The following is a 27,536-nucleotide window of genomic DNA, read 5'->3' on the forward strand; positions in this document are numbered from 1 at the left end:
AACTCGATCAGATAAAATATTTTTATAGTTGTGTTTTATAATTGTTGACTCTCCCAAAGAGTCAACAATTATCCTGGATTTTGGTCTCCGGTGCAGACCAAAATTAAATATTCAATTAATTTAAAAAGTAAGATTCGAGCACTTTAATGGCTTTTTTAAAATAATTAATACAAATACTTGTAAACGAGAGTGATCTGATGCTTTATTTTCCATCATAACTGCAACTGGGAGCTGAACTTGCCGTCATATCGAGGTGACGTATTAAGGAAGACCGAATTTCAAAATTTCAACATGGCGATGCCTGCAAGCATTTTGTGCAGTACATAATTTTAAGTTTTACTTTCCATAAGCAAACACCACTTTTAACTTGTTCAGTCAGTTTAAATTATCAGACGTCTTGTGAAATAAACTTCATCTTAGAACCGTTTATGCGAGGAGCGGCCATATTGAAACGGGAAGTCCACCTTATAAGACGTGGGTTACATGAATTGCTCCCAGTTTCCCAGTTAGAACGGGGTTGATTTTTCCAACTTTGAAGTCTAAATTTTCCAGTTCCGACTTCAACTGGAACGCATCATTAGTGGGTATGAAACGAAAGTAAAAGGTAACAAAATAGTTCTTAAGCCACTAGAGGGCGGTGTTGTTAGTCACTAATAAGAAACACCTGTCTTGTTAGTTGGACAGCAGGTAACTGGTTTGACTTTTTCCGTGGAGCTTCTCTGGACACTATGCCATCTTTCTACACGGATTTCTTCTACGAACCGCTGACTGAGGACGTGGAGGAGCTGCTGTCCCGCTTCCAGAGCACGGATTCGGTCAGGTATGGCGTCTTCTCGGCCATCTGGAGGGAAATGAAGTTTTCTGACGTCTTCCTCGGTACCACCAACAACTCCGAAATGAAGAGGTTCTGCCGGGTAGCTCTGGCCACAGCTGTGAAGTACTTCTTACCTCCGCACAGCTACCAGATCCGGGTGGGAGGTTTGTATCTGATGTTCGCCTTCTACCACACGCAGCCGGCCTCCACACCCGTCCTGATCAGGCTAGCTCTGCAGGATTGGAGCCATGTTCAGAGGTTCCTCGGGGAGTCTAAGGAGGCAGAGCACCATGATGTTCTCTACATCTATCACAAACTTGCTGCAACCAAAACTTTCCACTACACAGCCATGCCGCATTTTCTGACCTTCCAGAAGCAGAAAACAAAACCGGAAGTTCAATGCAAAGAGTTCCTAAGCAAGGCGTTGGTACTGGAGGAGCTCCAATCGGCAGAGATCTTGGAAGAAATGGCCGGCATCCAGAGCCACTATGAGAAGCTGAAGGAGGCCGCACAAGTCCGTGTTGATGTCAATATTACTCATCCGGACTTCACTTCCCGCCTAAAACAGTGTATAAATGAGTTCTTCTCATGGCAGCAGCAGAGGGCTTTACCCAAAGAGAAAAATGTTGGAGGTGAAGTGGGTAAAGATCCGGAAGAAGACTGCAGCAGCAGAGCCAGACTTCTCTCCTCTATCAAGCAGAAGAGCTACAGCAATGTCCACACCACATCCAAATCCCGGAGACACAGAGAGGTGGAGAAGGCAGACTCTTTCAGCTCAGATGGGGAACAGGTACAGAAACCTCCAAGACGGAAGACGCATGCCTCTCTGCGGGCCCGGACCTGGAAGAACCTGGGAAGGACGGATGAGAAAAGCAACACCAAGATCTGGCTGCTGAGCACCCCTGAGCAGCGGCATGGGGTTCCTCTGAGGAAAATGAGCCAGGCTGCAGCATACACGGAGTACAAAGTGATGAAGGAGGCGGGATAACCCTGAACTCTAGAAAGTTAGCTGGTTCTATTAGTTTTCAAAGAAATACTTTAAGAAGTTCGTAGCACTTTAAATTTTTTCTTTGTTTTTTTTTTTTGGCTAAAGGCCATTAAAAATTGTTGATGAAACGTTGAGTGACAAGTTAAAGGCTTTTTGTTTATAGTTATAAGCAAATAAAACAAGGTCAATAAAGTTGCAGAAAATCTGATAAAAGCTGCTTACTCTTCAGTTGAGTGTTTAAACTGCAAGAAAAATTGACCAATGGGGAAAGTAATTGTAAGTCAACTTTAAACATTTAAGAACTTAAATGTTTAAGTTGACTTTTGTTAAGCTCAAAAATTCTGAGTTAAAGCATTATGAAACTTATCTGGAATTTCAAAACATTTGCACACAACATAATGCAAATTATTCAATATGTCACAATATTGAATTTATGCTAATATTTATGCTTCTTTTAACACCAGAAGTGTATTAAAGAATTTATAAGAAGCTCATGCACAGTTTCAACATAATTGTATCTCAAATCAGGAACAGCAGCGACCTCTGCTGGTCAGATCTCACTTTATCATCTCTAAACAGATTTGCTCCACCTGGTGGTCACTTCTTGAAACTGCATCAACAGAAGTTGTTTCACCCGGATATTTGGCATGGAGAAGTTCATCCGGAGCTTCCTGTGACTTAATCCACTTGTTGAAGAGAAGTGTCGCATGGAGTAGCATAGACAAACTCCGTTTTTTTTTTTTTTGTTATTTAGATGATGTCTTCACACGCTAACCGGCGCCCACTACGCAGCAGTTAAGCCGACAGTTGAGCACCATGCTCGGTCTGAGGAATGCCGGAGTCCTCGGCGCCTCCGCCGTTCTCGCAGGCGGAGTCGCTTATTTTGTCTGGAGCTACGGTTCGTCCCGCAAACGGAATAAGCTCGACTCTCGACCGGGAGAGGATGGCAGGGAAAAGGTGAAAGTGGAGGTGGAAAGGGAGAAGAAAGCTCCGGTAGAAGAAACTGTTGTTCCCGCTAAGGCTGCGACAACAGCAGCAGTAAAAGTGAGTTTTTCTAACTGTGAATGTTAAGGCGTTAGAAATATTCACTCTAGGTAACTTCAGGAATATTTTTACTTGTCAAAACGACCTTCAGTTTTAGTTTTTAATTTTAAACCTCCATATTGTAACATGTTAGAGCACGCTCTCTGGAAGTTATTGAGTTGTATTCTGGGAAATGTATTTCATTATTTATCCATGGTTTACTAAACATTTAACATTTAGTTACTAAATGCATATCTATTAAAATGTAATATTTCGCGGGTTATGGTGACAGCCTGTTGGAGTAATTAGTTTTTGTAGCTTTTGTTCATTTTTTTTATTACTTGGAGCATGCTTGCTATTTTGATTTACTTTATTATACATGTTTTTGAAACGGTTTAAAAGTTTTTTTTTCAAATAAGAGTTCATTTAAAAATGTCAAAAGGACGGCAGTAAAAATAATTAAGCATGAAAAAAAAGATGACACATTTTGTTAGTGTTTACTAGACAATATCAACCAAAATGTAACAAATAAGAATAAAAATAATTATTCTGATTCCTGACTCCAATTACAAGATCCATAACTCTATAATTAACAATAATTGTTGAAAGTCTTAAACATCTGTTTTAAAATTTTCTGCCACACATCCTACATCTTTCAGCTCATTTTCTCTCCCCACAGGTGCAGATTTAATTTCATCAATGCAGGACTCAGTCATGCTTAAGCTCGTCTTTTGCGTTCCTTTAAGTGTTTCTACGGCTGTGTTTTGTGTTCCAGGCCCATCCTGTGGAGTCAGAGGGAACCCAGGTTCTGGTTCTGGGTCTGGACGGAGCCGGGAAAACGAGCCTGCTGCACTGTTTTTCCAGCGGCAGTCTGGAGCAGGACGTGGAGCCGACGCAGGGCCTTAATGCCATCTCCATCAGCAAAGACGACATGGACGTCGAGTTTCTAGAAAGTGAGTCTGAACTTATCGGCTTTTCCTCGACGCAGAGATTTAAAATGGCCCCAAGTCGTTTTCACTGATTTATTCTTCTTCTCGTGGTTCTGTAGAGAGTTTATGGCTGAAGTTATTAAAAGTGAAACAACAATAACAGGACAGCAGAATTTTACTCTACATCTTCAAAACATGGTTTTTAAATCTTTTAGGGTTATTACGAATTATTATTCTAGTTAATAATAATTAACTAGAATAATGGCAGAAATTTAATTTAAACCTTTTTTATACAGTATTAGAAATACATTAAAATGGTAAGTGAACAAATAGTTCAACAATTTATTGCCTAAAACAACTTAGCATTATTTTAGTGTTTGCTTGATCATTTATAGCAAAGGTACAAATATTTTTGGTCTAGCTTCTAGTGCAAATATCTTGTTGAAATCAACTTAAAAAGTAACTTTTCAGCAAGAAATATGAGCTCAATAATTTAGTATTGATGAAAAGTCCTACCTCCATTACCAGATTAATTCATTTATCATGTGGGGAAAAACAGTGAAATAATCCGTCACTGTAACAAGCATTGCTTCTTGTATTTCTTTCTGTAATGTTACTTGTAAGTTAGTTTTGTCTTTTTTTCAAATCTACTAAGATGTTTGAACTAGAAACTCGAACAAAATTACTTGGCAAGATTTTGTGTTTTTGCAGTGTAACATCTGTTGTCTTGATTATTTTTTGGATTGAAATGTTTATCTATTTTGTACAGAATTTGCTTAATTACTGCTAAGAGTGTATTATCTTTCAGCACATAGCTTTTTTTTGCACATGAATGAAAAATTTGCATTTTGGGTTTAAAACGAAGAAACCAGTAAGAGGGAAAATATGTTTTTGCAGCACTTTATCTCACACATGATCAGTGAAACACTGTAATCCAAAGCTCATTAGCTAAAAATGTAAGTTTGATTGTAGGTTTGTTTTAAAGTGAAATTGGTCAAAATAAAACAGTAATTTCTCTGTCATAATTAATTGTTTTGTTTTTATGAGTTGTAGTCTCATTACTGCATTAAATTATATATTTTCATTCCAGTGCCAAGTAGGTGACTCTGTACTTTTATATTTTGTAACTTATAGCTCGGTTTGTGTCTGTTTCAGTCGGCGGTGGGGAGAATCTGCGGCCGTACTGGCAGAAATACACACCCAGAGCTCTGCTGCTGGTGTTTGTGGTCGACTCCGCCAACCCAGAGCTTTTTCCAGTCACCAAGAAACATTTACACGAGCTGCTGGCCCTTCACCCCAACCTGCCCTTAATGGTGCTGGCCAACAAACAGGTGAGAAGAAAAACCAATCCCGGATGTCACACATTTTAAAGGTGACCTACTGTACTTGGTTGAACAGATTAGCATAGATCTGTGGGCGACACAAAACATGTTCATTACATTTTTTGCACAAAATGGTTAGATGATCAGATTTTAGTTACTTCAGTTCTGCCTATTTTGAACTCCTGTTTTAGTACGTCTGCACATCAGGGCCATTGTAGACGGATAAAGGGAGTACATTTCTGCCAAAAAACATAGAAAATTTGAGATTAATCCCAGAATTTTTCTTGGGAAAAAAAACTTGGAAATTTCTGAGTTCTAATAGTCGAACATTTGCAAGAAAAAAACAAAAATTTAACATTTTCAACTTCTTCTGTTTTTGACTTTAACGAGCTCAGAAAATTTCCAAGTATTTTTGAGAAGATTTCTCATATTAATCTCAACTTCTACAATTTTTGGCGGAAATTTACAATGGGCCTAATACGATGTTGTAGTTTTAGGGCATTTTGTCACTTTAAATCCAAACAAGCTGCTTCTGGGCACGCCCCCTAACACTTGCGTGTGAAAATGGCTGCAAACAGGTAAATAATTATACAACAGTACATCTTTGAAAAGCAAAAGTAGAGCCTCATGTACAACCAATAAGAATGCTACAAGTGGTTTCTGGATTGTAAGTCAGCAACAAAACTGTTGGCTTTTCCAGCAGCCATTGCACAACTCGTACGCCTACAGCCAGATGAACAAACGTGCTGGAGCTCAGCTTGAGTTGCTAGGTAACGGGCTAGACTTAGCTGGGGTTGCTAGGTAACGGCAGTGCCTGATTATTTGTTACATTCCGATTTTTTTTAAAGCAAGTTGTTTTCAACTTATTGTCAAAAACAGATGGGTGTTTTTGTTTTTTCAGTGCTTGGGCTGTTTTTAGAAGCTGTAGAAACCCAAATGGAAGTACAAACATGTGGAACTTTGCACTAATAGGTCCTTTTTTAATAAAAATAAAAAAATAAAATAAGCAGTTTTACTGCTAATGAAGTCAAAAGAGTTGCTTTATTCATTTTGAGCCAGGTGTGTCGTCATGTTTATCTTCTAATTCCAGGATCTTCCCACGTCCTGTAGCATCACTGACCTCCATGACGCTCTGTCGCTGTCAGAAGCCGGGGACCGCCAGCTGTTCCTCATCGGTACATATGTGAGGAAGGGCGACTCGGAGCTCAGCTCAGGGGTCCACGATGCTCGGGACCTGATCTTCCAGATGGTTTCTCAAGACAGATAAATCATGGAGGTTTAGAAATTATGCAGTGTTGCTGATCCAATGTAACAAATCCTTTTACTTTTTTCATTTGCATTCTTATTTAAAGAAATGGGAGGGCATCAAAGGTTTTAAGTTCAGGGCGACTTTGTTACATGCTTTAGGTGTTTCAAAGCTTTAAAACATTTATTTTTCTTAATTAATGTGCTTTAAGAAAATGATAAATAACAGACAGAAAACTAAACCCATTAAAGTCTCTTGGAGGGAAACGGTAAGTCTGCACTTTTTGTTTTATTCATGTGAGCAACAAAATATATTTGGTTATTGGTCAAATTTAGAGCAGTTACATTTTTCAGCCACTTGGAGGCGCCAAAGAGCCGATTCATTTATATTTAAACTTTTCTGTTAGTTTCAAATTAGAAACCTGCAGCAGAAACACTATGCATCACCGTTATTTTACTGTGTGAAAGCCGTTTTCTGTTTTAAATGTTTATTTTGACCGTAAGTTGACGGAATTTCTTTTTTTTTAAGCTGTTAAGAAGGTGGATGTTTTTATTTTACCCATTTCATTTTCTGTTTCTTTTCCTTTTTTTATTAAATCTGTGGAAATCTGTTTGGTTCACTCAATTTACAAATGTTTCTTAAAGCTGAGCTACACTAAAAGTTTCAATAAAAAAAGACAAATATTTGTTCAATATTCTTCTTTTTCGCTTAAAATAAATTTTTTTACAAAACTTTCTGATTGATTTTTATTCCAAAATTTCCCCACAATATAATGGAAAATAAAGCTGAATAATTCCTGAGTTCTTCTACCTTCAGTGTGAAAAAACCTTTAAGAAAATAACTAACTTTAAACTTTCAGGGAGAAAACTAAGTGTGCACATCCTTTATTACCTTTAGCTATTACTATAGCATCCTGACGTTTCATCATGGTAATATCGCAACTTCATTTTGTGATGATTTGGGAACACATTTTTATTTTCAGCTTACAAAAAGTTCGAAGTTATCAGAAAAGGTGCTGAAAGTATTTATTTTTTATTTGGCATCTGAGTATGGATGCACAGACTTTAGGTCCAGATGTTCAGTCATGTTAAAATGAAGTCTTGAATCGGTAACAGAAGATCATCCTTCTTTGCTCGCTGACCCATTTGTATCACTTTCAACATCCTGAGACGGTAACAAAGCAGACTCCAGTTTCAAGGACTCATCAGCTGGTTGCTAGGGACTCATGGTTCTGTAGCAACAGCAGCAGATTATTGTGGCACGTCCAGCAGAGTCGGTGAAGATGGTGTCTGGAAAACAAGGTAAGTTCACGGATTCCTCATTGCATCTTCAAATCAGTTCGGTTTGATAATTGTGATGCATTTAAACCTGCAGGTGTCCTGCCGAGATTTGGTCCCTCAAAGAGGTGCTGCTGTTTTATCGTTCATGTATTTATCAGTTTGTTATGAGTTATAATATCGGCTGTAGTTATGGTGGTGATTGCATGTTGAACCTGATCCCAGATTCCCTTAAATTCCCCTCATATTTAACGTGGATGCATGTCTTGTGGATTGTGTGTGATTTGGCAGAATCTTGGAGCTGGCGCAGCATAAAACCTCAAAAACAGTCTGGGAGACGACTCCTTGGTGAGAAGCTTGAGCTTTTCTTTCCTGAAACCGCAGAAGGCCCCACAGTGACCTCTGCAGATCTGGTTAAATGTTCAGCTTGGAGACATTCGGTCACTGATCCAACCTGAAACTGCATCCAAATAGAAGCTAAACTCATTCTGGTTATTGATACAAGCTGTTAAACTATTCTTTTAGATTTAAAATGTGAAATTTCTTTTGTGTGTTTATTTGAACTTCATAGCTGTGTTTCAATGCAAAACCTCAAAATCTTAAGTATTTTTGGTCTACATTTGAGAGTACACTTAAAATAAGACAAAACTAACTTTTCAACTTTTCATCAACATATATGTTTGTTTTAAGTCAATAACTCAAGTACTGAAACTAATACTTTTTCATTCATTTTAAAGGTGACCTATTATGCCTCTTTCCTTGACCAGGCTAAGATAGGTTTATGGCCTATACAAAATCTGTTTATTGCAGTTTTTTGCACAAAATTATTCTTAGTGAGATTTTAGTATTCTCAGTTCTGTTTAATTTGAGCTCCTTTCTTAATGAGCTGTTTTAGGGCCTCTGTTGCTTTAAATCCAAGTAATCAGCTGATGATCACAAACCTCTGACTCAACATTTACATTCACATGTGAAAAATGGCTGCAAACACGTACGCATCTTACAACTATGCATCTTTGAAAAGCAGAAATGTAGCCTCCTGCACAACCTAAGATATGTGCATTAGAAACTAGACCAAAATTACCGGTACTTTGTAAGATTTTGTGTTTTTGCAGTGTAAACGTAGTTTTCGATTTCAAATGACAAATTTCTTCCCTTTTTAGTGCATTTTTTAAACTTAGCTGTTCTGGAAACTGTTTGTCCCTTTATTGATCAGTGAGAATGTGAGCTGGGGCAACCAGGAGCCGATATGGCCCATCTCCACCGCCGCACTCAAAGCTACTCCGACTGCAAGAATCCAATACCTGGCCCAACACAAAAGAGACTTCTCAGCAAGGGAGGACCCCTGGAGGCAAGCAAGGCACCTGCAGCATTATTGATGACCGTCTGGAAAACGATAGAAAGGAAGGACTGCTTGTGTTTTGCTGACAGGCTTTCAGTGTCGCGGTAAATCAGCGTGTTTGTGTGGGGAGTTTTTCACAAAGTGGATGTAAGAGGCTGCAAAGTGATGTTCAGGACCGATGCCAGGTCGGAGGCGATCTCCCCGGAGAGCTGTCAGGCTCCACCGGTCGGTGATAAGGGAGGATTGTAGGGAGAGTTTGTTGTTTCTCTGCCTCAATGATATTCAGGGTAATTTAATCAGAGGCCCACACAGGAAGGACCCCTAATAATGATAATTACACTGGAGCAGAAGATAATAGGAGTCATCAGCTGGTTTGGCTTCAAGCGTGGAGATGAAAACATTAGAGGGATTTTTTCTGTTGAGACTTTTATAAAGCTCTGCTTGCTAAAGGTCGGAGATGCATCCACATTTTCCCCATAAGAGAAATAATTACTCTTTCATTAATATTAACAAAATATTGACTCAAAACAAGGTTATGTTTCTTGCTGAAAGTTTACTTGCAAGTTATTTTTCTTATTTTAAGTGTACTAAAATATTTACACTACAAACTAGAACAAAATTATTTGGCATAATTTATGTTTTTGCAGAGTTGTACCTATTCTATGCAGATATTGCATAAAAACATACATAACAATTGCTTAAACCACACTTTTATAAAGTCTTTATGATTAAAATCAGTTCTTATTTGGGTTAATGAGAATTTTCACATCATGTGTCAGGATATAGTCCTTGCTATATATGAAAATGTAAATATTTCCTGCCTTCAGGTGGTTTTCCACTCACACATCCAACATTAAACCAGGAGTTACATTCCACCATTGTTCTGTCTGCCTCCACCTTCTTCCTTCTTGCTCTTTTGTCTGAGATGTACAACACGTAATGACTTCCATTTTTCTGCAGGAAACAAGAGGAGGATGACGAGGAGGAAGAGGCGAGCGTCTTCAGGAAGACCAGGCATCCTTCCTCCAAGACGTCTCAGTATGAAAACACTCTGCGATTGTCAGCGCCCCGAACGCGGAGCCGCGGCCCTCAGGAGCCAGGGTAAAAACGACAAACATGGAGGAATGTTTTTACAGTTCAAGGTCATGTGAATGTCACTGATCTGATTTACATGATGGGATTTGAGGAGCTTTAAAGTCATAGAGAGAGTAAATTAAATAATTGTATCTTTATATCTTCATTAAAATATAACACATAGACTTTAAACCATCACACTTTGAGATTTTTTAACAGAATTAATAACATTAATTATGTATATATTAATTATATATTATTAGTAGAAATGCTGTCGATGTTTTGAGAGACTCCAGGTAAGGAAATAAGGAAGTATGGATCGCCCTTACAAAAAGAGAATATATTTACCAATGAGTTACTGGAAATATAATGGAATATATTCTAATATATTATTTTCTCTATACATTTTTTAACATACAAAATATGTATTAAAATATATATAATATATTCTAGTAATATATTTAAATACAGAGAAAAATATATTGCTGCTTTCCATATATTGCAGTATACATTATAAATCCCAAAATATATGTACTTTTTTATAAATATCCATTATCATGTATAGCGAATTATAGGGAAAATGTATTGGTAATGATTAATAATTTTATCAAATAAACTTTGTAAATTTGATTAGTATATGCAAAGATATATGGTTATTCAAGGTATGGTAAATGTATTTACTTAAAAATTGTACAGAAATGTATTTGTTTATGTTTTCCAAAATCTATCTTACAACAAAAGAAATTTCAAGGCACTTTACAAATAAATAATTTCAATTCAGTTACACAGTAAAAACACAAAATAACAAGTATAACAAGTCTAAATGTCTTAAAACACCTGAAATAAGACAAAACTTTTTTTTTCAAGAAACTTTTCTGCAAAATATAGGAGCNCAATGCAGGACTCAGTCATGCTTAAGCTCGTCTTTTGCATTCTTTTAAGTGTTGCTACAGCTGTGTTTTGTGTTCCAGGCCCATCCTGTGGAGTCAGAGGGAACCCAGGTTCTGGTTCTGGGTCTGGACGGAGCCGGGAAAACGAGCCTGCTGCACTGTTTTTCCAGCGGCAGTCTGGAGCAGGACGTGGAGCCGACGCAGGGCCTTAATGCCATCTCCATCAGCAAAGACGACATGGACGTCGAGTTTCTAGAAAGTGAGTCTGAACTTATCGGCTTTTCCTCGACGCAGAGATTTAAAATGGCCCCAAGTCGTTTTCACTGATTTATTTTTCTTCTCTTGGTTCTGTAGAGAGTTTATGGCTGAAGTTATTAAAAGTGAAACAACAATAACAGGACAGCAGAATTTTACTCTACATCTTCAAAACATGGTTTTTAAATCTTTTAGGGTTATTACGAATTATTATTCTAGTTATTGATTAATCAGAGAAGAAAAATGGCACATCTGGCAGAAATTTAATTTAAACCTTTTTTATACAGTATTAGAAATACATTAAAATGGTAAGTGAACAAATAGTTCAACAATTTATTGCCTAAAACAACTTAGCATTATTTTAGTGTTTGCTTGATCATTTATAGCAAAGGTACAAATATTTTTGGTCTAGCTTCTAGTGCAAATATCTTGTTGAAATCAACTTAAAAACTTAAAAAGTAACTTTTCAGCAAGAAATATGAGCTCAATAATTTAGTATTGATGAAAAGTCCTACCTCCATTACCAGATTAATTCATTTATCATGTGGGGAAAAACAGTGAAATAATCCGTCACTGTAACAAGCATTGCTTCTTGTATTTCTTTCTGTAATGTTACTTGTAAGTTAGTTTTGTCTTTTTTTCAAATGTACTAAGATGTTTGAACTAGAAACTCGAACAAAATTACTTGGCAAGATTTTGTGTTTTTGCAGTGTAACATCTGTTGTCTTGATTATTTTTGGGATTAAAATGTTTATCTATTTTGTACAGAATTTGCTTAATTACTGCTAAGAGTGTATTATCTTTCAGCACATAGCTTTTTTTTGCACATGAATGAAAAATTTGCATTTTGGGTTTAAAACGAAGAAACCAGTAAGAGGGAAAATATGTTTTTGCAGCACTTTATCTCACACATGATCAGTGAAACACTGTAATCCAAAGCTCATTAGCTAAAAATGTAAGTTTGATTGTAGGTTTGTTTTAAAGTGAAATTGGTCAAAATAAAACAGTAATTTCTCTGTCATAATTAATTGTTTTGTTTTTATGAGTTGTAGTCTCATTACTGCATTAAATTATATATTTTCATTCCAGTGCCAAGTAGGTGACTCTGTACTTTTATATTTTGTAGCTTATAGCTCAGTTTGTGTCTGTTTCAGTCGGCGGTGGGGAGAATCTGCGGCCGTACTGGCAGAAATACACACCCAGAGCTCTGCTGCTGGTGTTTGTGGTCGACTCCGCCAACCCAGAGCTTTTTCCAGTCACCAAGAAACATTTACACGAGCTGCTGGCCCTTCACCCCAACCTGCCCTTAATGGTGCTGGCCAACAAACAGGTGAGAAGAAAAACCAATCCCGGATGTCACACATTTTAAAGGTGACCTACTGTACTTGGTTGAACAGATTAGCATAGATCTGTGGGCGACACAAAACATGTTCATTACATTTTTTGCACAAAATGGTTAGATGATCAGATTTTAGTTACTTCAGTTCTGCCTATTTTGAACTCCTGTTTTAGTACGTCTGCACATCAGGGCCATTGTAGACGGATAAAGGGAGTACATTTCTGCCAAAAAACATAGAAAATTTGAGATTAATCCCAGAATTTTTCTTGGGAAAAAAAACTTGGAAATTTCTGAGTTCTAATAGTCGAACATTTGCAAGAAAAAAACAAAAATTTAACATTTTCAACTTCTTCTGTTTTTGACTTTAACGAGCTCAGAAAATTTCCAAGTATTTTTGAGAAGATTTCTCATATTAATCTCAACTTCTACAATTTTTGGCGGAAATTTACAATGGGCCTAATACGATGTTGTAGTTTTAGGGCATTTTGTCACTTTAAATCCAAACAAGCTGCTTCTGGGCACGCCCCCTAACACTTGCGTGTGAAAATGGCTGCAAACAGGTAAATAATTATACAACCGTACATCTTTGAAAAGCAAAAGTAGAGCCTCATGTACAACCAATAAGAATGCTACAAGTGGTTTCTGGATTGTAAGTCAGCAACAAAACTGTTGGCTTTTCCAGCAGCCATTGCACAACTCGTACGCCTACAGCCAGATGAACAAACGTGCTGGAGCTCAGCTTGAGTTGCTAGGTAACGGGCTAGACTTAGCTGGGGTTGCTAGGTAACGGCAGTGCCTGATTATTTGTTACATTCCGATTTTTTTTAAAGCAAGTTGTTTTCAACTTATTGTCAAAAACAGATGGGTGTTTTTGTTTTTTCAGTGCTTGGGCTGTTTTTAGAAGCTGTAGAAACCCAAATGGAAGTACAAACATGTGGAACTTTGCACTAATAGGTCCTTTTTTAATAAAAATAAAAAAATAAAATAAGCAGTTTTACTGCTAATGAAGTCAAAAGAGTTGCTTTATTCATTTTGAGCCAGGTGTGTCGTCATGTTTATCTTCTAATTCCAGGATCTTCCCACGTCCTGTAGCATCACTGACCTCCATGACGCTCTGTCGCTGTCAGAAGCCGGGGACCGCCAGCTGTTCCTCATCGGTACATATGTGAGGAAGGGCGACTCGGAGCTCAGCTCAGGGGTCCACGATGCTCGGGACCTGATCTTCCAGATGGTTTCTCAAGACAGATAAATCATGGAGGTTTAGAAATTATGCAGTGTTGCTGATCCAATGTAACAAATCCTTTTACTTTTTTCATTTGCATTCTTATTTAAAGAAATGGGAGGGCATCAAAGGTTTTAAGTTCAGGGCGACTTTGTTACATGCTTTAGGTGTTTCAAAGCTTTAAAACATTTATTTTTCTTAATTAATGTGCTTTAAGAAAATGATAAATAACAGACAGAAAACTAAACCCATTAAAGTCTCTTGGAGGGAAACGGTAAGTCTGCACTTTTTGTTTTATTCATGTGAGCAACAAAATATATTTGGTTATTGGTCAAATTTAGAGCAGTTACATTTTTCAGCCACTTGGAGGCGCCAAAGAGCCGATTCATTTATATTTAAACTTTTCTGTTAGTTTCAAATTAGAAACCTGCAGCAGAAACACTATGCATCACCGTTATTTTACTGTGTGAAAGCCGTTTTCTGTTTTAAATGTTTATTTTGACCGTAAGTTGACGGAATTTCTTTTTTTTTAAGCTGTTAAGAAGGTGGATGTTTTTATTTTACCCATTTCATTTTCTGTTTCTTTTCCTTTTTTTATTAAATCTGTGGAAATCTGTTTGGTTCACTCAATTTACAAATGTTTCTTAAAGCTGAGCTACACTAAAAGTTTCAATAAAAAAAGACAAATATTTGTTCAATATTCTTCTTTTTCGCTTAAAATAAATTTTTTTACAAAACTTTCTGATTGATTTTTATTCCAAAATTTCCCCACAATATAATGGAAAATAAAGCTGAATAATTCCTGAGTTCTTCTACCTTCAGTGTGAAAAAACCTTTAAGAAAATAACTAACTTTAAACTTTCAGGGAGAAAACTAAGTGTGCACATCCTTTATTACCTTTAGCTATTACTATAGCATCCTGACGTTTCATCATGGTAATATCGCAACTTCATTTTGTGATGATTTGGGAACACATTTTTATTTTCAGCTTACAAAAAGTTCGAAGTTATCAGAAAAGGTGCTGAAAGTATTTATTTTTTATTTGGCATCTGAGTATGGATGCACAGACTTTAGGTCCAGATGTTCAGTCATGTTAAAATGAAGTCTTGAATCGGTAACAGAAGATCATCCTTCTTTGCTCGCTGACCCATTTGTATCACTTTCAACATCCTGAGACGGTAACAAAGCAGACTCCAGTTTCAAGGACTCATCAGCTGGTTGCTAGGGACTCATGGTTCTGTAGCAACAGCAGCAGATTATTGTGGCACGTCCAGCAGAGTCGGTGAAGATGGTGTCTGGAAAACAAGGTAAGTTCACGGATTCCTCATTGCATCTTCAAATCAGTTCGGTTTGATAATTGTGATGCATTTAAACCTGCAGGTGTCCTGCCGAGATTTGGTCCCTCAAAGAGGTGCTGCTGTTTTATCGTTCATGTATTTATCAGTTTGTTATGAGTTATAATATCGGCTGTAGTTATGGTGGTGATTGCATGTTGAACCTGATCCCAGATTCCCTTAAATTCCCCTCATATTTAACGTGGATGCATGTCTTGTGGATTGTGTGTGATTTGGCAGAATCTTGGAGCTGGCGCAGCATAAAACCTCAAAAACAGTCTGGGAGACGACTCCTTGGTGAGAAGCTTGAGCTTTTCTTTCCTGAAACCGCAGAAGGCCCCACAGTGACCTCTGCAGATCTGGTTAAATGTTCAGCTTGGAGACATTCGGTCACTGATCCAACCTGAAACTGCATCCAAATAGAAGCTAAACTCATTCTGGTTATTGATACAAGCTGTTAAACTATTCTTTTAGATTTAAAATGTGAAATTTCTTTTGTGTGTTTATTTGAACTTCATAGCTGTGTTTCAATGCAAAACCTCAAAATCTTAAGTATTTTTGGTCTACATTTGAGAGTACACTTAAAATAAGACAAAACTAACTTTTCAACTTTTCATCAACATATATGTTTGTTTTAAGTCAATAACTCAAGTACTGAAACTAATACTTTTTCATTCATTTTAAAGGTGACCTATTATGCCTCTTTCCTTGACCAGGTTAAGATAGGTTTATGGCCTATACAAAATCTGTTTATTGCAGTTTTTTGCACAAAATTATTCTTAGTGAGATTTTAGTCTTTTCAGTTCTGTTTAATTTGAGCTCCTTTCTTAATGAGCTGTTTTAGGGCCTCTGTTGCTTTAAATCCAAGTAATCAGCTGATGATCACAAACCTCTGACTCAACATTTACATTCACATGTGAAAATGGCTGCAAACAGGTATGCATCTTACAACTACGCATCTTTGAAAAGCAGAAATGTAGCCTCCTGCACAACCTAAGATATGTGCATTAGAAACTAGACCAAAATTACCGGTACTTTGTAAGATTTTGTGTTTTTGCAGTGTAAACGTAGTTTTCGATTTCAAATGACAAATTTCTTCCCTTTTTAGTGCATTTTTTAAACTTAGCTGTTCTGGAAACTGTTTGTCCCTTTATTGATCAGTGAGAATGTGAGCTGGGGCAACCAGGAGCCGATATGGCCCATCTCCACCGCCGCACTCAAAGCTACTCCGACTGCAAGAATCCAATACCTGGCCCAACACAAAAGAGACTTCTCAGCAAGGGAGGACCCCTGGAGGCAAGCAAGGCACCTGCAGCATTATTGATGACCGTCTGGAAAACGATAGAAAGGAAGGACTGCTTGTGTTTTGCTGACAGGCTTTCAGTGTCGCGGTAAATCAGCGTGTTTGTGTGGGGAGTTTTTCACAAAGTGGATGTAAGAGGCTGCAAAGTGATGTTCAGGACCGATGCCAGGTCGGAGGCGATCTCCCCGGAGAGCTGTCAGGCTCCACCGGTCGGTGATAAGGGAGGATTGTAGGGAGAGTTTGTTGTTTCTCTGCCTCAATGATATTCAGGGTAATTTAATCAGAGGCCCACACAGGAAGGACCCCTAATAATGATAATTACACTGGAGCAGAAGATAATAGGAGTCATCAGCTGGTTTGGCTTCAAGCGTGGAGATGAAAACATTAGAGGGATTTTTTCTGTTGAGACTTTTATAAAGCTCTGCTTGCTAAAGGTCGGAGATGCATCCACATTTTCCCCATAAGAGAAATAATTACTCTTTCATTAATATTAACAAAATATTGACTCAAAACAAGGTTATGTTTCTTGCTGAAAGTTTACTTGCAAGTTATTTTTCTTATTTTAAGTGTACTAAAATATTTACACTACAAACTAGAACAAAATTATTTGGCATAATTTATGTTTTTGCAGAGTTGTACCTATTCTATGCAGATATTGCATAAAAACATACATAACAATTGCTTAAACCACACTTTTATAAAGTCTTTATGATTAAAATCAGTTCTTATTTGGGTTAATGAGAATTTTCACATCATGTGTCAGGATATAGTCCTTGCTATATATGAAAATGTAAATATTTCCTGCCTTCAGGTGGTTTTCCACTCACACATCCAACATTAAACCAGGAGTTACATTCCACCATTGTTCTGTCTGCCTCCACCTTCTTCCTTCTTGCTCTTTTGTCTGAGATGTACAACACGTAATGACTTCCATTTTTCTGCAGGAAACAAGAGGAGGATGACGAGGAGGAAGAGGCGAGCGTCTTCAGGAAGACCAGGCATCCTTCCTCCAAGACGTCTCAGTATGAAAACACTCTGCGATTGTCAGCGCCCAGAACGAGGAGCCGCGGCCCTCAGGAGCCAGGGTAAAAACGACAAACATGGAGGAATGTTTTTACAGTTCAAGGTCATGTGAATGTCACTGATCTGGTTTACATGATGGGATTTGAGGAGCTTTAAAGTCATAGAGAGAGTAAATTAAATAATTGTATCTTTATATCTTCATTAAAATATAACACATAGACTTTAAACCATCACACTTTGAGATTTTTTAACAGAATTAATAACATTAATTATGTATATATTAATTATATATTATTAGTAGAAATGCTGTCGATGTTTTGAGAGACTCCAGGTAAGGAAATAAGGAAGTATGGATCGCCCTTACAAAAAGAGAATATATTTACCAATGAGTTACTGGAAATATAATGGAATATATTCTAATATATTATTTTCTCTATACATTTTTTAACATACAAAATATGTATTAAAATATATATAATATATTCTAGTAATATATTTAAATACAGAGAAAAATATATTGCTGCTTTCCATATATTGCAGTATACATTATAAATCCCAAAATATATGTACTTTTTTATAAATATCCATTATCATGTATAGCGAATTATAGGGAAAATGTATTGGTAATGATTAATAATTTTAAATTTATCAAATAAACTTTGTAAATTTGATTAGTATATGCAAAGATATATGGTTATTCAAGGTATGGTAAATGTATTTACTTAAAAATTATACAGAAATGTATTTGTTTATGTTTTCCAAAATCTATCTTACAACAAAAGAAATTTCAAGGCACTTTACAAATAAATAATTTCAGTTCAGTTACACAGTAAAAACACAAAATAACAAGTATAACAAGTCTAAATGTCTTAAAACACCTGAAATAAGACAAAACTTTTTTTTCAAGAAACTTTTCTGCAAAATATAGGAGCCTGTTATTCCTTAATTATTATTATTCCTTAATATTATTAGTCCTTAATTATAATAATTCCTTAATATTGATAAAATTGTTGCTGTTCCATGCTGCTTCATTCATTTTAGTCCTGTATTTAGGTTGTTTGCTCTTTGTTATATTTCTTCCTTTATTATCAATGATGTATTTTTATTGGGTTTTGCTATCAGTAGTTTTGATTTGTAGTTGTTGGTGTGTTGCTGCCAGTCTTACCCAGGTCCAATTAAAACAGTTAAAGATTTACAATGAAATTGTAGAAGAATATGGACCCTGATTGCTTACAAAAAGAGCTGGAGAAAATAAACTGTAATCTGTAGGTGAAAGGTAAAATTTGCGTTTTCTGATGACTAATGACAGCAGGACATATTTATGACGTTTCCTGTTTTATCCTCATATCATGTTCCCAACAGAGCTCATGTCGTGGCGGCCACAATCCAAAGTCTTGATTTTAATGGCAGTCAAACGCAGCATATCATATTGTTCAAACATGAAGAGGCTCGGGTCCGACACCAGCGTTCGGGCATCTGCTATTTCAATGTCAGGCTATGGGAGACGAGACAATGGAGCGTATTGTACACAGTTCAGACCCCCGGGATGTTCGTGGAACAACCACGGAAATCTTTTTATAAATCATGAACTCGCTGTTGCTGGATTTGGAGACTGCATTCATATTTTCAGTTACAAAAACTCCAGAGGCTCAACTTTAAATGCTCTATGATGGGAATAAAAACCCTTAGTTATAGTTATCCCCAGTGGAGAGATAAATAAAGCGGAAAAATAACTCTGTGGAGAACGGAAATATATACAGCCTTAAAGGGAAATATGACTGGAAAAAAGCATGTAAAGCTTAAATTGGAACAAACAAACTGGATATCGTAAACCACCAGGAGAAAATTCACTGACACTGTAGAGGAGTGTGAAGGTGACACATATTTATGAGAATGGAAGAAAAATCCATTAGAGAAATTATTCAAGTCAAAGTAAAATGTATTTGGTAAAAAAAAAAAAAAAAAAATTCTAAGTACCGAATCATTTAAAGTTTTCAAATTATGTAATCCGACAGACATAAACATAAAGTTAGGTTTTAGATATGTAAAAGTCCATAATGAAAGTAATTATGCAAACAAATAACATCATTATAAAATACAAGTCAAGAAGAAGAAACCCTTCTTAAATGCAGCTTTTGCCGCTTCATGTAAACAGGCCCTGTACTTTCAAATTAAAAGTTCCCAGAGACAGACCGTCGCTCAAAAGTAGCATTTCAAATTAAAATAAAAATCATTGCAGTAAAAGCAAATTAAGTCCTTCCTGTTTTAACTTAATTTCAAATTATGGTATTTTAATTTGGAATTGCTCAAATTATCCATTGAGAGGAAGATTACAAAGACCTTACACTGCAAAAACATAAAATCGTACCAAGTAATGTTGGTTGAGTTTCTAGTGAAAATATCTCAGTACACTTCAAACAACACAAGTAACTTTTCAGCAAGACACAGGAAGTCAATAATTCCTTAATATTGATGAAAAAGTACTAGTTCCATTGGCAGATTATTTCACATAAAACAAGATACTTTTCCCATAAGTGTAAAAAAAAAATCTGCCAGCAGAATTAATACTTTTTAATTAATATTGATGAAAGTTTTGACTTGAAACAATCTCCCACACCTTTCTGAAAAGTTACTTATAAATTAGTCTTGTTTTATTTCAAGTGTACTGCAATATTTGCACTAAAAATTAATCAAAATTACTTGGTAAGGTTTTGTGTTTTTGCAGTGTAGATGATCCCAGGTGAGATGTTAAAAGTGCCACTCCGTTGTCCCACAGGTCCCTTCACACACCTCTGTGTGAGAACAACTGTCCCATTTGGCACGTTGACCCCCGAGTGAGAAACGTCATCATCACCGCTCGATTGCTGCAGCTCTCACAACCCAAACAGACCCATCCTGACTACCGCAGCAACAGGGAGGTACGACGCTGGAAAACCTCACATTCAGTCTGGACAAACTTTACTGGAACAGTTGCTGAGCTAAAGCTGCTTAAACTTTTGTATCATTTAGCTCTGTTACATAAAGAAAAACTGAACTTTCTCCATTTTTGTCCCACAGAGTGCTGCTTCCATCGTCTCCTTAGCGTCCAGAACAGCTCGGATATCTCAGCGACTCGCCCAGTTGTCGCTGCCCAAACTGAAGCAGAGCAACATCTGCTACCAGCTGGGGCGCTTCGAGGAACCAATCTGGATTGTAAGAAAGCAAAATCTGTCTGTAAAGTGTCATCTTATTCAAATTTTTAAATATTAAGTGGCTGCTAAGGATCCCCAAGAGGACCAACAAATGGTATGGGGGACCCAAAATGAAAATCTGCTTAGGGCCCCAAAAAGGTTTGGGCTGGCCCTGCTCCAAAGCCTCCTTGGTTCGAACAAACTCAAAGCTATTTGCTAACTATAACAGAAGTTTTATCTCAGCTTAATCTAATCTAATTTCATGTAAATTGTTTTTACTAATCATCAGCTAGAACTATATCTTTTTAATGTTCTTTTTCTTGTTTTGTCTCATGCTAAATGTTAAACAGGTCTCAAGAGCAGCAAAAAGGGCTTCAGCAAGTGTTCGAGTTGAGACGCTGGCAGCACCAAAACAGCTTCACAAAGACTACATTCCTCCACAAGAGCCAGAGTGGAACCTGAGAGATGCAAAGACCAATAAGCCTCTGTGGAAATACTAAGAAAATTCTCTATTTCTTAAAATTGTTCCCAAATTGTTTGTTTCCTCAGCTTTTTGCCTTTATTTCTGAATATATGGCACTGTGAAAGTGTTTACCTGATAACAAACATCTTCTGTTCTTGCTTTATTGCCACACTTAAATGTTTTACATCATCAAACAAATGTTAGTATTGGATAAAGTTAAATACAAGTCAATACAAAAACATGAAAAAGCAATTCCCTTTTTTAAAATCCTAAATTAACTGTGATTAAAAGGGGACTTATTATGCAAAATTCACATTTTTCATGTTTTTATACTTACATTTGGATCTCTGCAGCTTCTAAAAACAACCCAAGCACTTTTAAAAATAAAAAAAACAACCAGTTTTATGGCAGTAAGTTAATATTTTTTGGTGACTCAAAACTGAGCCGTTTCAAAAACCTCCCAACTGTTCAGTCACATTCAACCAGTACTGCGCCGTTACCTAGCAACCCCAGAAAATTACAGCGTGTTACCTAGCAACCCAAGCTGAGTTCTAGTAGATTTGTTCAACTGGTTTTCAAATTCAAATTCAAAACTACTTTATTAATCTCAGAGGGAAATTAAAGACCAGTGTATGAGGTGTACAATGGCTGCTGGAAAAGACAAGTATTTTATTGTTAACGTACCATTCAGAAACCACAGTTTGTACAGTTAAAAGGTCACCTATAAACTGTATCGCTGTCTTAGAGTTTCACAAAGATCCCCACACAATAAATCTCATGCATCTGTTTCTGGGAATGAAACTTTGAATTGCTGTAATTTCATGATTGAAAAATATTGCCGCTTTAAATTTCTGAGCTTCGTGCAGAGAAATCAAATCCCTCAGAAATAAAACATGTCTCTCTCCGCAGGCTGGAAGCAGGGATCCACGTGGTTTTCCCTCCGCTGCTGAGTTTTTATTAAAACCATGTGTTTCAGACTTTGCACAATGCTGCTGTGGTTCTCTCAGAATATGTGAATTACTAGATCGAATGCACAACAGTTTGTATTGCTTTACGTTATGTTTTTCCCTTTCAGTTCTTTTTTTTAGCTGTAAAAGTGAGGCTGCACAATTCGAAAAAAAAAAGTCTGATTTCATCTATAATGGCTACATCGAATTATCCCCAGAAGAAACTAGATCTATATTTGTTAATCTATTATTCTCATACAACTGAAATTAGTTTCAATTTTCACCACATCTAATTTCTAAGAGTTGTTTATGAATGAACTCTGTTTTTATCCCTCCTTATAATTCAACAAACCTTGTATGTTACTATTACAACAACAAACCCAGAACATTTTCACTATCCAGGCCAAACAAAATGAAATCAACCCCTCCAGATCGCTGTTGTAGCTGCAGTCACCACAAAGCTGGAAACTTGAGGCTCTTAACTTCTTGAGTTATTTAGATTTTTTTCCCCTTAACGCTGTGTGTGTGGGCTACTAGAGATGTTTTCTGGTCATTTCTTCATTACATTTTTAAACATATAAAGTGAATTTTATTGAAAATGTGTTAGCAATCTTTCTTTCATTGCCATCTAGAGTAAGCCAGGCAGTATCTAGGATTAGATTTAATAATGAGTTCCGTAACAATTGATGATGTGCAAACGCATTTGCAACTTGTTGAAAGAAAAAAGAAAACATTGTTTTGCTGTGCACAAGTGACACAATTATTAGAAGATTGAGCAACCAGTTTTTATTATTCTGTGAGAAATGAGAAAAACTGTGATACAGAATGACATAGATGTGCACCAGAAAGCAGAGCTTTTGAGAAAATAAGTCCTTACATTGGAGGGCATAACAGCTCGGTTTGGGTGGAGAAACAGAAACTTTCTCCCAACAAAAGGCCCTTCAGTAAATTTTCCCAGAGCGCTGAGAAACTGGCAGCAGCAGCTCCACATGATGCTGCTGCTGCTGTGAGTTTGGACTAATAAATCTGCCGGGTTTCACCTTCTAAACTCGAGTGAGTTTTTTCAATCAGCCACTGTTTGTGCTGTAAAATAAGAAAGAGTAATTGTAGGATGGATGGATGTTATGGGGAGATTTCTGAACACAGTAGGTGTGGCATTAAAATAACTCAGGAAAAGTGGCAACTGAGTTGTTAGCAACTAATTCATCCAAGTTTGGCCAAAATTTAATAATTTCAGGGAGTGGATTTTTTTATATATATCTACAGTTGAAACATTTTACATACACCGAATAAAATGACACAAACTTATTTCTTTCTCATCGTCTGAAGTTAAATCAGACAAAACTTTTCTGAGCTAAAATTACCAAAATTATTTCTATTTGCTAAAAGTGAGAAATCTTTTTCACTTGACCTGAGTGTAAAAGTCAAACCAAACGTCCTTTGGGTTTTCTTACACAAACGTCTCACAGTAGTTTGCTGAAGTTCTGGTCCACTCCTCCTGACAGAACTGCTGGAATCGAGTCCATTTTGTCAGCAGATTTCAGATCTTCCCACAATTTCTCCACAGGACTGAGATTTGTGATGTCGAAACAAAAACAAAGTTATTATAATTAACAAGAGCTATCAAGACAATGAGAACTGAAAATGGGAAAACATTTTTATTAACTGAAATAAGTAAAAATAGTAAATAGTGGGGAAAAACTATAGCTAACTGGAACAATAACATGCATTTATAAGACTAACTAAAGCATACTGAAATTATTAATATAAGATCCTTAGTTTTCATGCTTATTACCCAATCAATAATCAAATACAATATTTTTTGAATGTGCACCAAAAATTTACCAAAATAATAATCATAAAAAACTAAAACTACTACTATACCTAATGAAAACTAGACTAAAACTAAATTATATTTAATAAAAACTATTAAAGACTCTAAAAGATTCTTCGGCTGCACAATCCTCTTCCTGATATGTTGGGCGGTTTCTTTAGACCTTCCCATTGTGTCAAACAAGAAAGCAGTGAGTGTTTCAGGTATGGCCTTAAAACACACCCACAGGTGTGACTCAAATTAACTCAAATGTTTTATTTAACCTATCAGCCATTTGTAAGAGGAAACCCAAAAGGTTTGATGTGAGCCTTTCAGTTTAAAACTCCGTTATCTCTTTTCTAAAGAAAATTCTCACTAAGTTTCTGGCATTTTGCAAATAGAAATAACAAGAAGAGTTTGGTCAGTTTTCTGACTTTTTTTCAGTGTATGTAAATATCTGGTTTAGCCATTAGCACATACAAACCAATCATGCCATTGTTTTACAGTCTGTGTTTGTTGAGTTATTTTAACATAGTCAAACTCTGCTCAGCTAAAACAGAATGGTAGCTTTGTAGACATTTGAAACCCAACCAGCTGCAGAAAATAACTTGATGACAAATCAGGAAATTCACAGATTAAATTTAGTCTGTGTGGGTAAAGCGGCCTGATCTGTGAAGTCAGGCGGAAAGAGGCTGATGCAGGCTGAATTCAGCAGATTCCTTGCTGCTCTGCAGAAATCTCTTAGCAGCACACAAAAACAATCCACTCCTACTCTGTTCACACTCGTCTCATCACATCTTAATCAAGTTACATCATTGGACCAAATCTGTCTCAGCTTTGACCTCTGGTGTTTAAACATTTAAAAAGAGGTTGTCAAAACACAAGTACTTTTCATTCATGATACAATTTTAAGTGACTGCTCTAAAAATTCCCACGTTAAGGAACTCACCAGATCTAATTCTTTCACTTTTGGTTAAGTTTGTCTTTGAGAGTAAATCTGGAGATTAGTTTCATGTTGTGTCCTGTTTGCTAACTGCATTATAATCTTCATAGGATTATAATGAATATTCTATTTACAGCAACTTTCTTGAACATTACAACTGCAAATTTTGCTTATTACCATTTAAATAACTCATGTTCAGTGAGCATTGATATTCAAGTTCTGCCACACATTTTCTATTGGATTTAGGTCTGAATGGATCTTTCTAATACATGAATACACTTTATTCTGCCAGATGTTAATGTGTCAGAAGAAAAGGTGAAAGGAGGGGAAGGGAAAGTTTAGAGAAGTGTGATGATGAATGTTTTGGAAACAGTGGCGCTACAAAAACAGAGCCTGCTCAGAATTAGACATGAGAACACCCGAGGGACGGCTAGTGTTGAATCATTTAAAAATACCTAAGAGAGGCTGAAACAGATTGTGCAGAGGATGGAAATATGTTGTAAAGGAGAAAATAGAAAAGGAGGAGAATCCTTTAAAGATAAGGTGAAATTACTGCATTCAATTCCACAACAGTAAAATATGTGACTCCTGTTGAAAAATGCAGCTGCAGTTTTTATCTGCAGGACATAATGTCAGTTCACTGCTTTGATTACATGCAGTACACCAAACCTGCAGCATGCTACTGATGTACTGAATTAGGCTCTTCTTTATTTCTCCTTGAACTTGAGTGTCAAGGTGAAGACTAACTGATTTTCCTTCACAAGTGGAGCATTACGGCTTTCTCTGTAATGCTCCAATATAACTCTACAATAAATTTATTTGGGTTTATTTCAAATGAAACTGGAAAAAGAGAAAAAAGCAACTAAAAAAGAAAGAAAGGGAAGTAAAGCAAAAAAAACTTTAGGGTACATTCACATCCATGTTTATTCCCCTTTAGTCAAACTCTTGCTAATTTGCCTAGAAAGTCCAGTTTGTTTGGAGAGTTTTTACAACTCAAATGCATGTGAACACCAAGCGGACCAGAGAGGGCTCCAAAAGAAGGAAGAGAACTACAATGCAGGGCATTCTGGGTAATTACAACCAAAACAAACATTAGAGTCTGGCGCTAGCGGGAGAAATGGGTTGTGGTCTTTTACCAAAGACAAGAGAAATTGAACAATCGCTAAAATCTCAATTTTTGTTTACATTTTGCAAACTAGGAAGTTCTTTTGTCATGTCTTCTTTGGAGGTTTTCATCTCATTTCCGTCAGGAGGTTTTGGTGCAGCGCCCCCACAGAACAGGGGGAGAAACAGGTTTTTCAGTTAATTATAGAAGAGAGGGGAAAAGGTTTTATTGAATAAAACAACAGCTTCTTAAACTGCAGAAAGAGAGAGAGAAAAAATAGAGAACCAAGAAACCACAATGACACATAACATATGGCACCAACTGAGTCACTGAAAAGCACAAGGTATTAATAAATACAAGATGTATTTAGAGGCAACCGCAGAAGAAAAATATTCCATTTAACCCTGAAAGCATTTAGTGATGTTAAGCAATCCAAACTGTGAGATTAAATCTATGATTTATGAGAGAGCAGAGGGGGCGGGGGGTCTTGAGATATGTAATGTGTTTTCATCAGGGAATATAAAAATGTGCTTGTTCTTCAGTGGGTGTGACATTTTTTTACACTTGGTTGAAGAGGAAAAATCCCCTGGGCTCACTAAACATCACACTGTGTGTTCAGTCAAAATGAGGAGTAAAAGCCTATATGATATGAGAGCGGATGAGTGCTAATAAGCTCATAGCACCTTTGGAAAAGCTGCTCTGTGAACAGATCTGTTGCATTTTGGTCGTTTGTTTTATTCAAGCTCAGCAGTTTCCCACGATCGGCGAGTGTGTGTTTGTTTTTGTGTTTTACTCCAGGCTTGTTCAGTGGAAATATCATTCTCTCTTACATCACCTTCTGGCTCTTTAGAGAACAGTTGAGGCTTTAAACTGGGTTGTCTGCATTTGAAACCTCTAATTTTCTCTTTAAAGGGGACCTGTTACGGAAAATTTTACATTTTGCACATTTTTGTACTTACATTTGGGTTTCTGCTGCTTCTAAAAACAGCCAAAGAGCTTTAAAAACACCCAGCTGTTTTTGCCAATAAGTTCATGTTTTTCTTTTTGGTATCTGGAAAATTAATTGTTTCAAAAACCTCTGGAATGTAACGTCACCAATCAGCAGGCACTGCCCATCACCTAGCAACTCCAGCAAAGCCCAGCCTGTTACCTAGCAACCGAAACTGAGCTCCAGAACGTTTGGTCAGCTCGTTTTACCTTTGTATTCGCTGTACAATGGCTGCTGGAAAACAATGTTTTGGTTGCATTCTTGTTGATTGTGCAGGAGACTCTACTTCTGCTTTTCAAAGCTGTGTTATTGTATAATTGATCATCTGTTTGCAGTTATTTTCACGTGTGGTTGTAAACCTTGACTTGGGGTGGCGTGACCAGCAGCTTAGTTGGATTTAAAGTGATAAAAGTGATAAAAAGTGATATATATATATATATATATTATTGTATTTTGATTGATATGTATTGATTGTACTGATATGCATTTTCATGTATAGAAATGTTCAACCAAGGACTGGGGTTGCAAATTAGCTGCAGATACATGCTCTGGGTGCAATGCATCAGTTACAGACTTGTTCTGTCCTGTTTGTTTAACCATTGTCACGGTTAAATAAATGGGTAAATAAAATTAAATGAAAGCAGCTCAAATAGGGGTTTTTTTTTTTTTTCAGCTCAAAACTGACATAAGAATGATAAAAATGTAATAAACATTTCCACATCCTTTTTT

At 36.6% G+C, this 27,536-nt stretch overlaps 4 protein-coding genes across 5 annotated transcripts; all 4 read left to right on the forward strand.

The window, feature by feature from the left end:
• The first annotated feature begins 468 nt into the window (after window positions 1-468).
• On the forward strand, window positions 469-2,000 carry LOC103152181 (snRNA-activating protein complex subunit 1-like). The gene has a single exon (XM_016660937.1). The coding sequence runs from the start codon at window positions 729-731 to the stop codon at window positions 1,800-1,802; it is 1,074 nt and encodes a 357-aa protein (XP_016516423.1). The 5' UTR covers window positions 469-728; the 3' UTR covers window positions 1,803-2,000.
• A 113-nt stretch (window positions 2,001-2,113) lies between these two features.
• arl9 (ADP-ribosylation factor-like 9) lies at window positions 2,114-7,015 on the forward strand. Of its 2 annotated transcripts, none has more exons than XM_016660938.1 (4): window positions 2,114-2,846; window positions 3,601-3,778; window positions 4,910-5,085; window positions 6,167-7,015. In XM_016660938.1, the coding sequence occupies exons 1-4, from the start codon at window positions 2,619-2,621 to the stop codon at window positions 6,341-6,343; spliced, it is 759 nt and encodes a 252-aa protein (XP_016516424.1). In that variant the 5' UTR covers window positions 2,114-2,618; the 3' UTR covers window positions 6,344-7,015. The 2 variants fall into 2 exon arrangements, with proteins under 2 accessions (XP_016516424.1, XP_016516425.1); XM_016660939.1 differs by having other exon boundaries at window positions 2,114-2,840.
• Window positions 7,016-7,072: 57 nt separating this feature from the next.
• On the forward strand, window positions 7,073-14,450 carry LOC103152193 (ADP-ribosylation factor-like protein 9). Its single transcript, XM_016660933.1, has 9 exons — window positions 7,073-7,623; window positions 7,697-7,727; window positions 7,891-7,947; window positions 8,813-8,947; window positions 9,899-10,039; window positions 10,675-10,679; window positions 10,955-11,161; window positions 12,312-12,487; window positions 13,569-14,450. The coding sequence occupies exons 1-9, from the start codon at window positions 7,605-7,607 to the stop codon at window positions 13,743-13,745; spliced, it is 948 nt and encodes a 315-aa protein (XP_016516419.1). The 5' UTR covers window positions 7,073-7,604; the 3' UTR covers window positions 13,746-14,450.
• A 24-nt stretch (window positions 14,451-14,474) lies between these two features.
• spmap2l (sperm microtubule associated protein 2 like) lies at window positions 14,475-21,138 on the forward strand. Its single transcript, XM_016660940.1, has 8 exons — window positions 14,475-15,025; window positions 15,099-15,129; window positions 15,293-15,349; window positions 16,214-16,348; window positions 17,300-17,440; window positions 20,155-20,296; window positions 20,436-20,570; window positions 20,899-21,138. Exons 1-8 carry the CDS (start codon window positions 15,007-15,009, stop codon window positions 21,046-21,048), a joined length of 810 nt encoding a protein of 269 aa, XP_016516426.1. The 5' UTR covers window positions 14,475-15,006; the 3' UTR covers window positions 21,049-21,138.
• Window positions 21,139-27,536: the final 6,398 nt, after the last annotated feature.

Source organism: Poecilia formosa, unplaced genomic scaffold, assembly GCF_000485575.1.
Source record: "Poecilia formosa unplaced genomic scaffold, Poecilia_formosa-5.1.2 Scaffold303, whole genome shotgun sequence".
Classification (NCBI taxonomy): Eukaryota; Metazoa; Chordata; class Actinopteri; order Cyprinodontiformes; family Poeciliidae; genus Poecilia; species Poecilia formosa.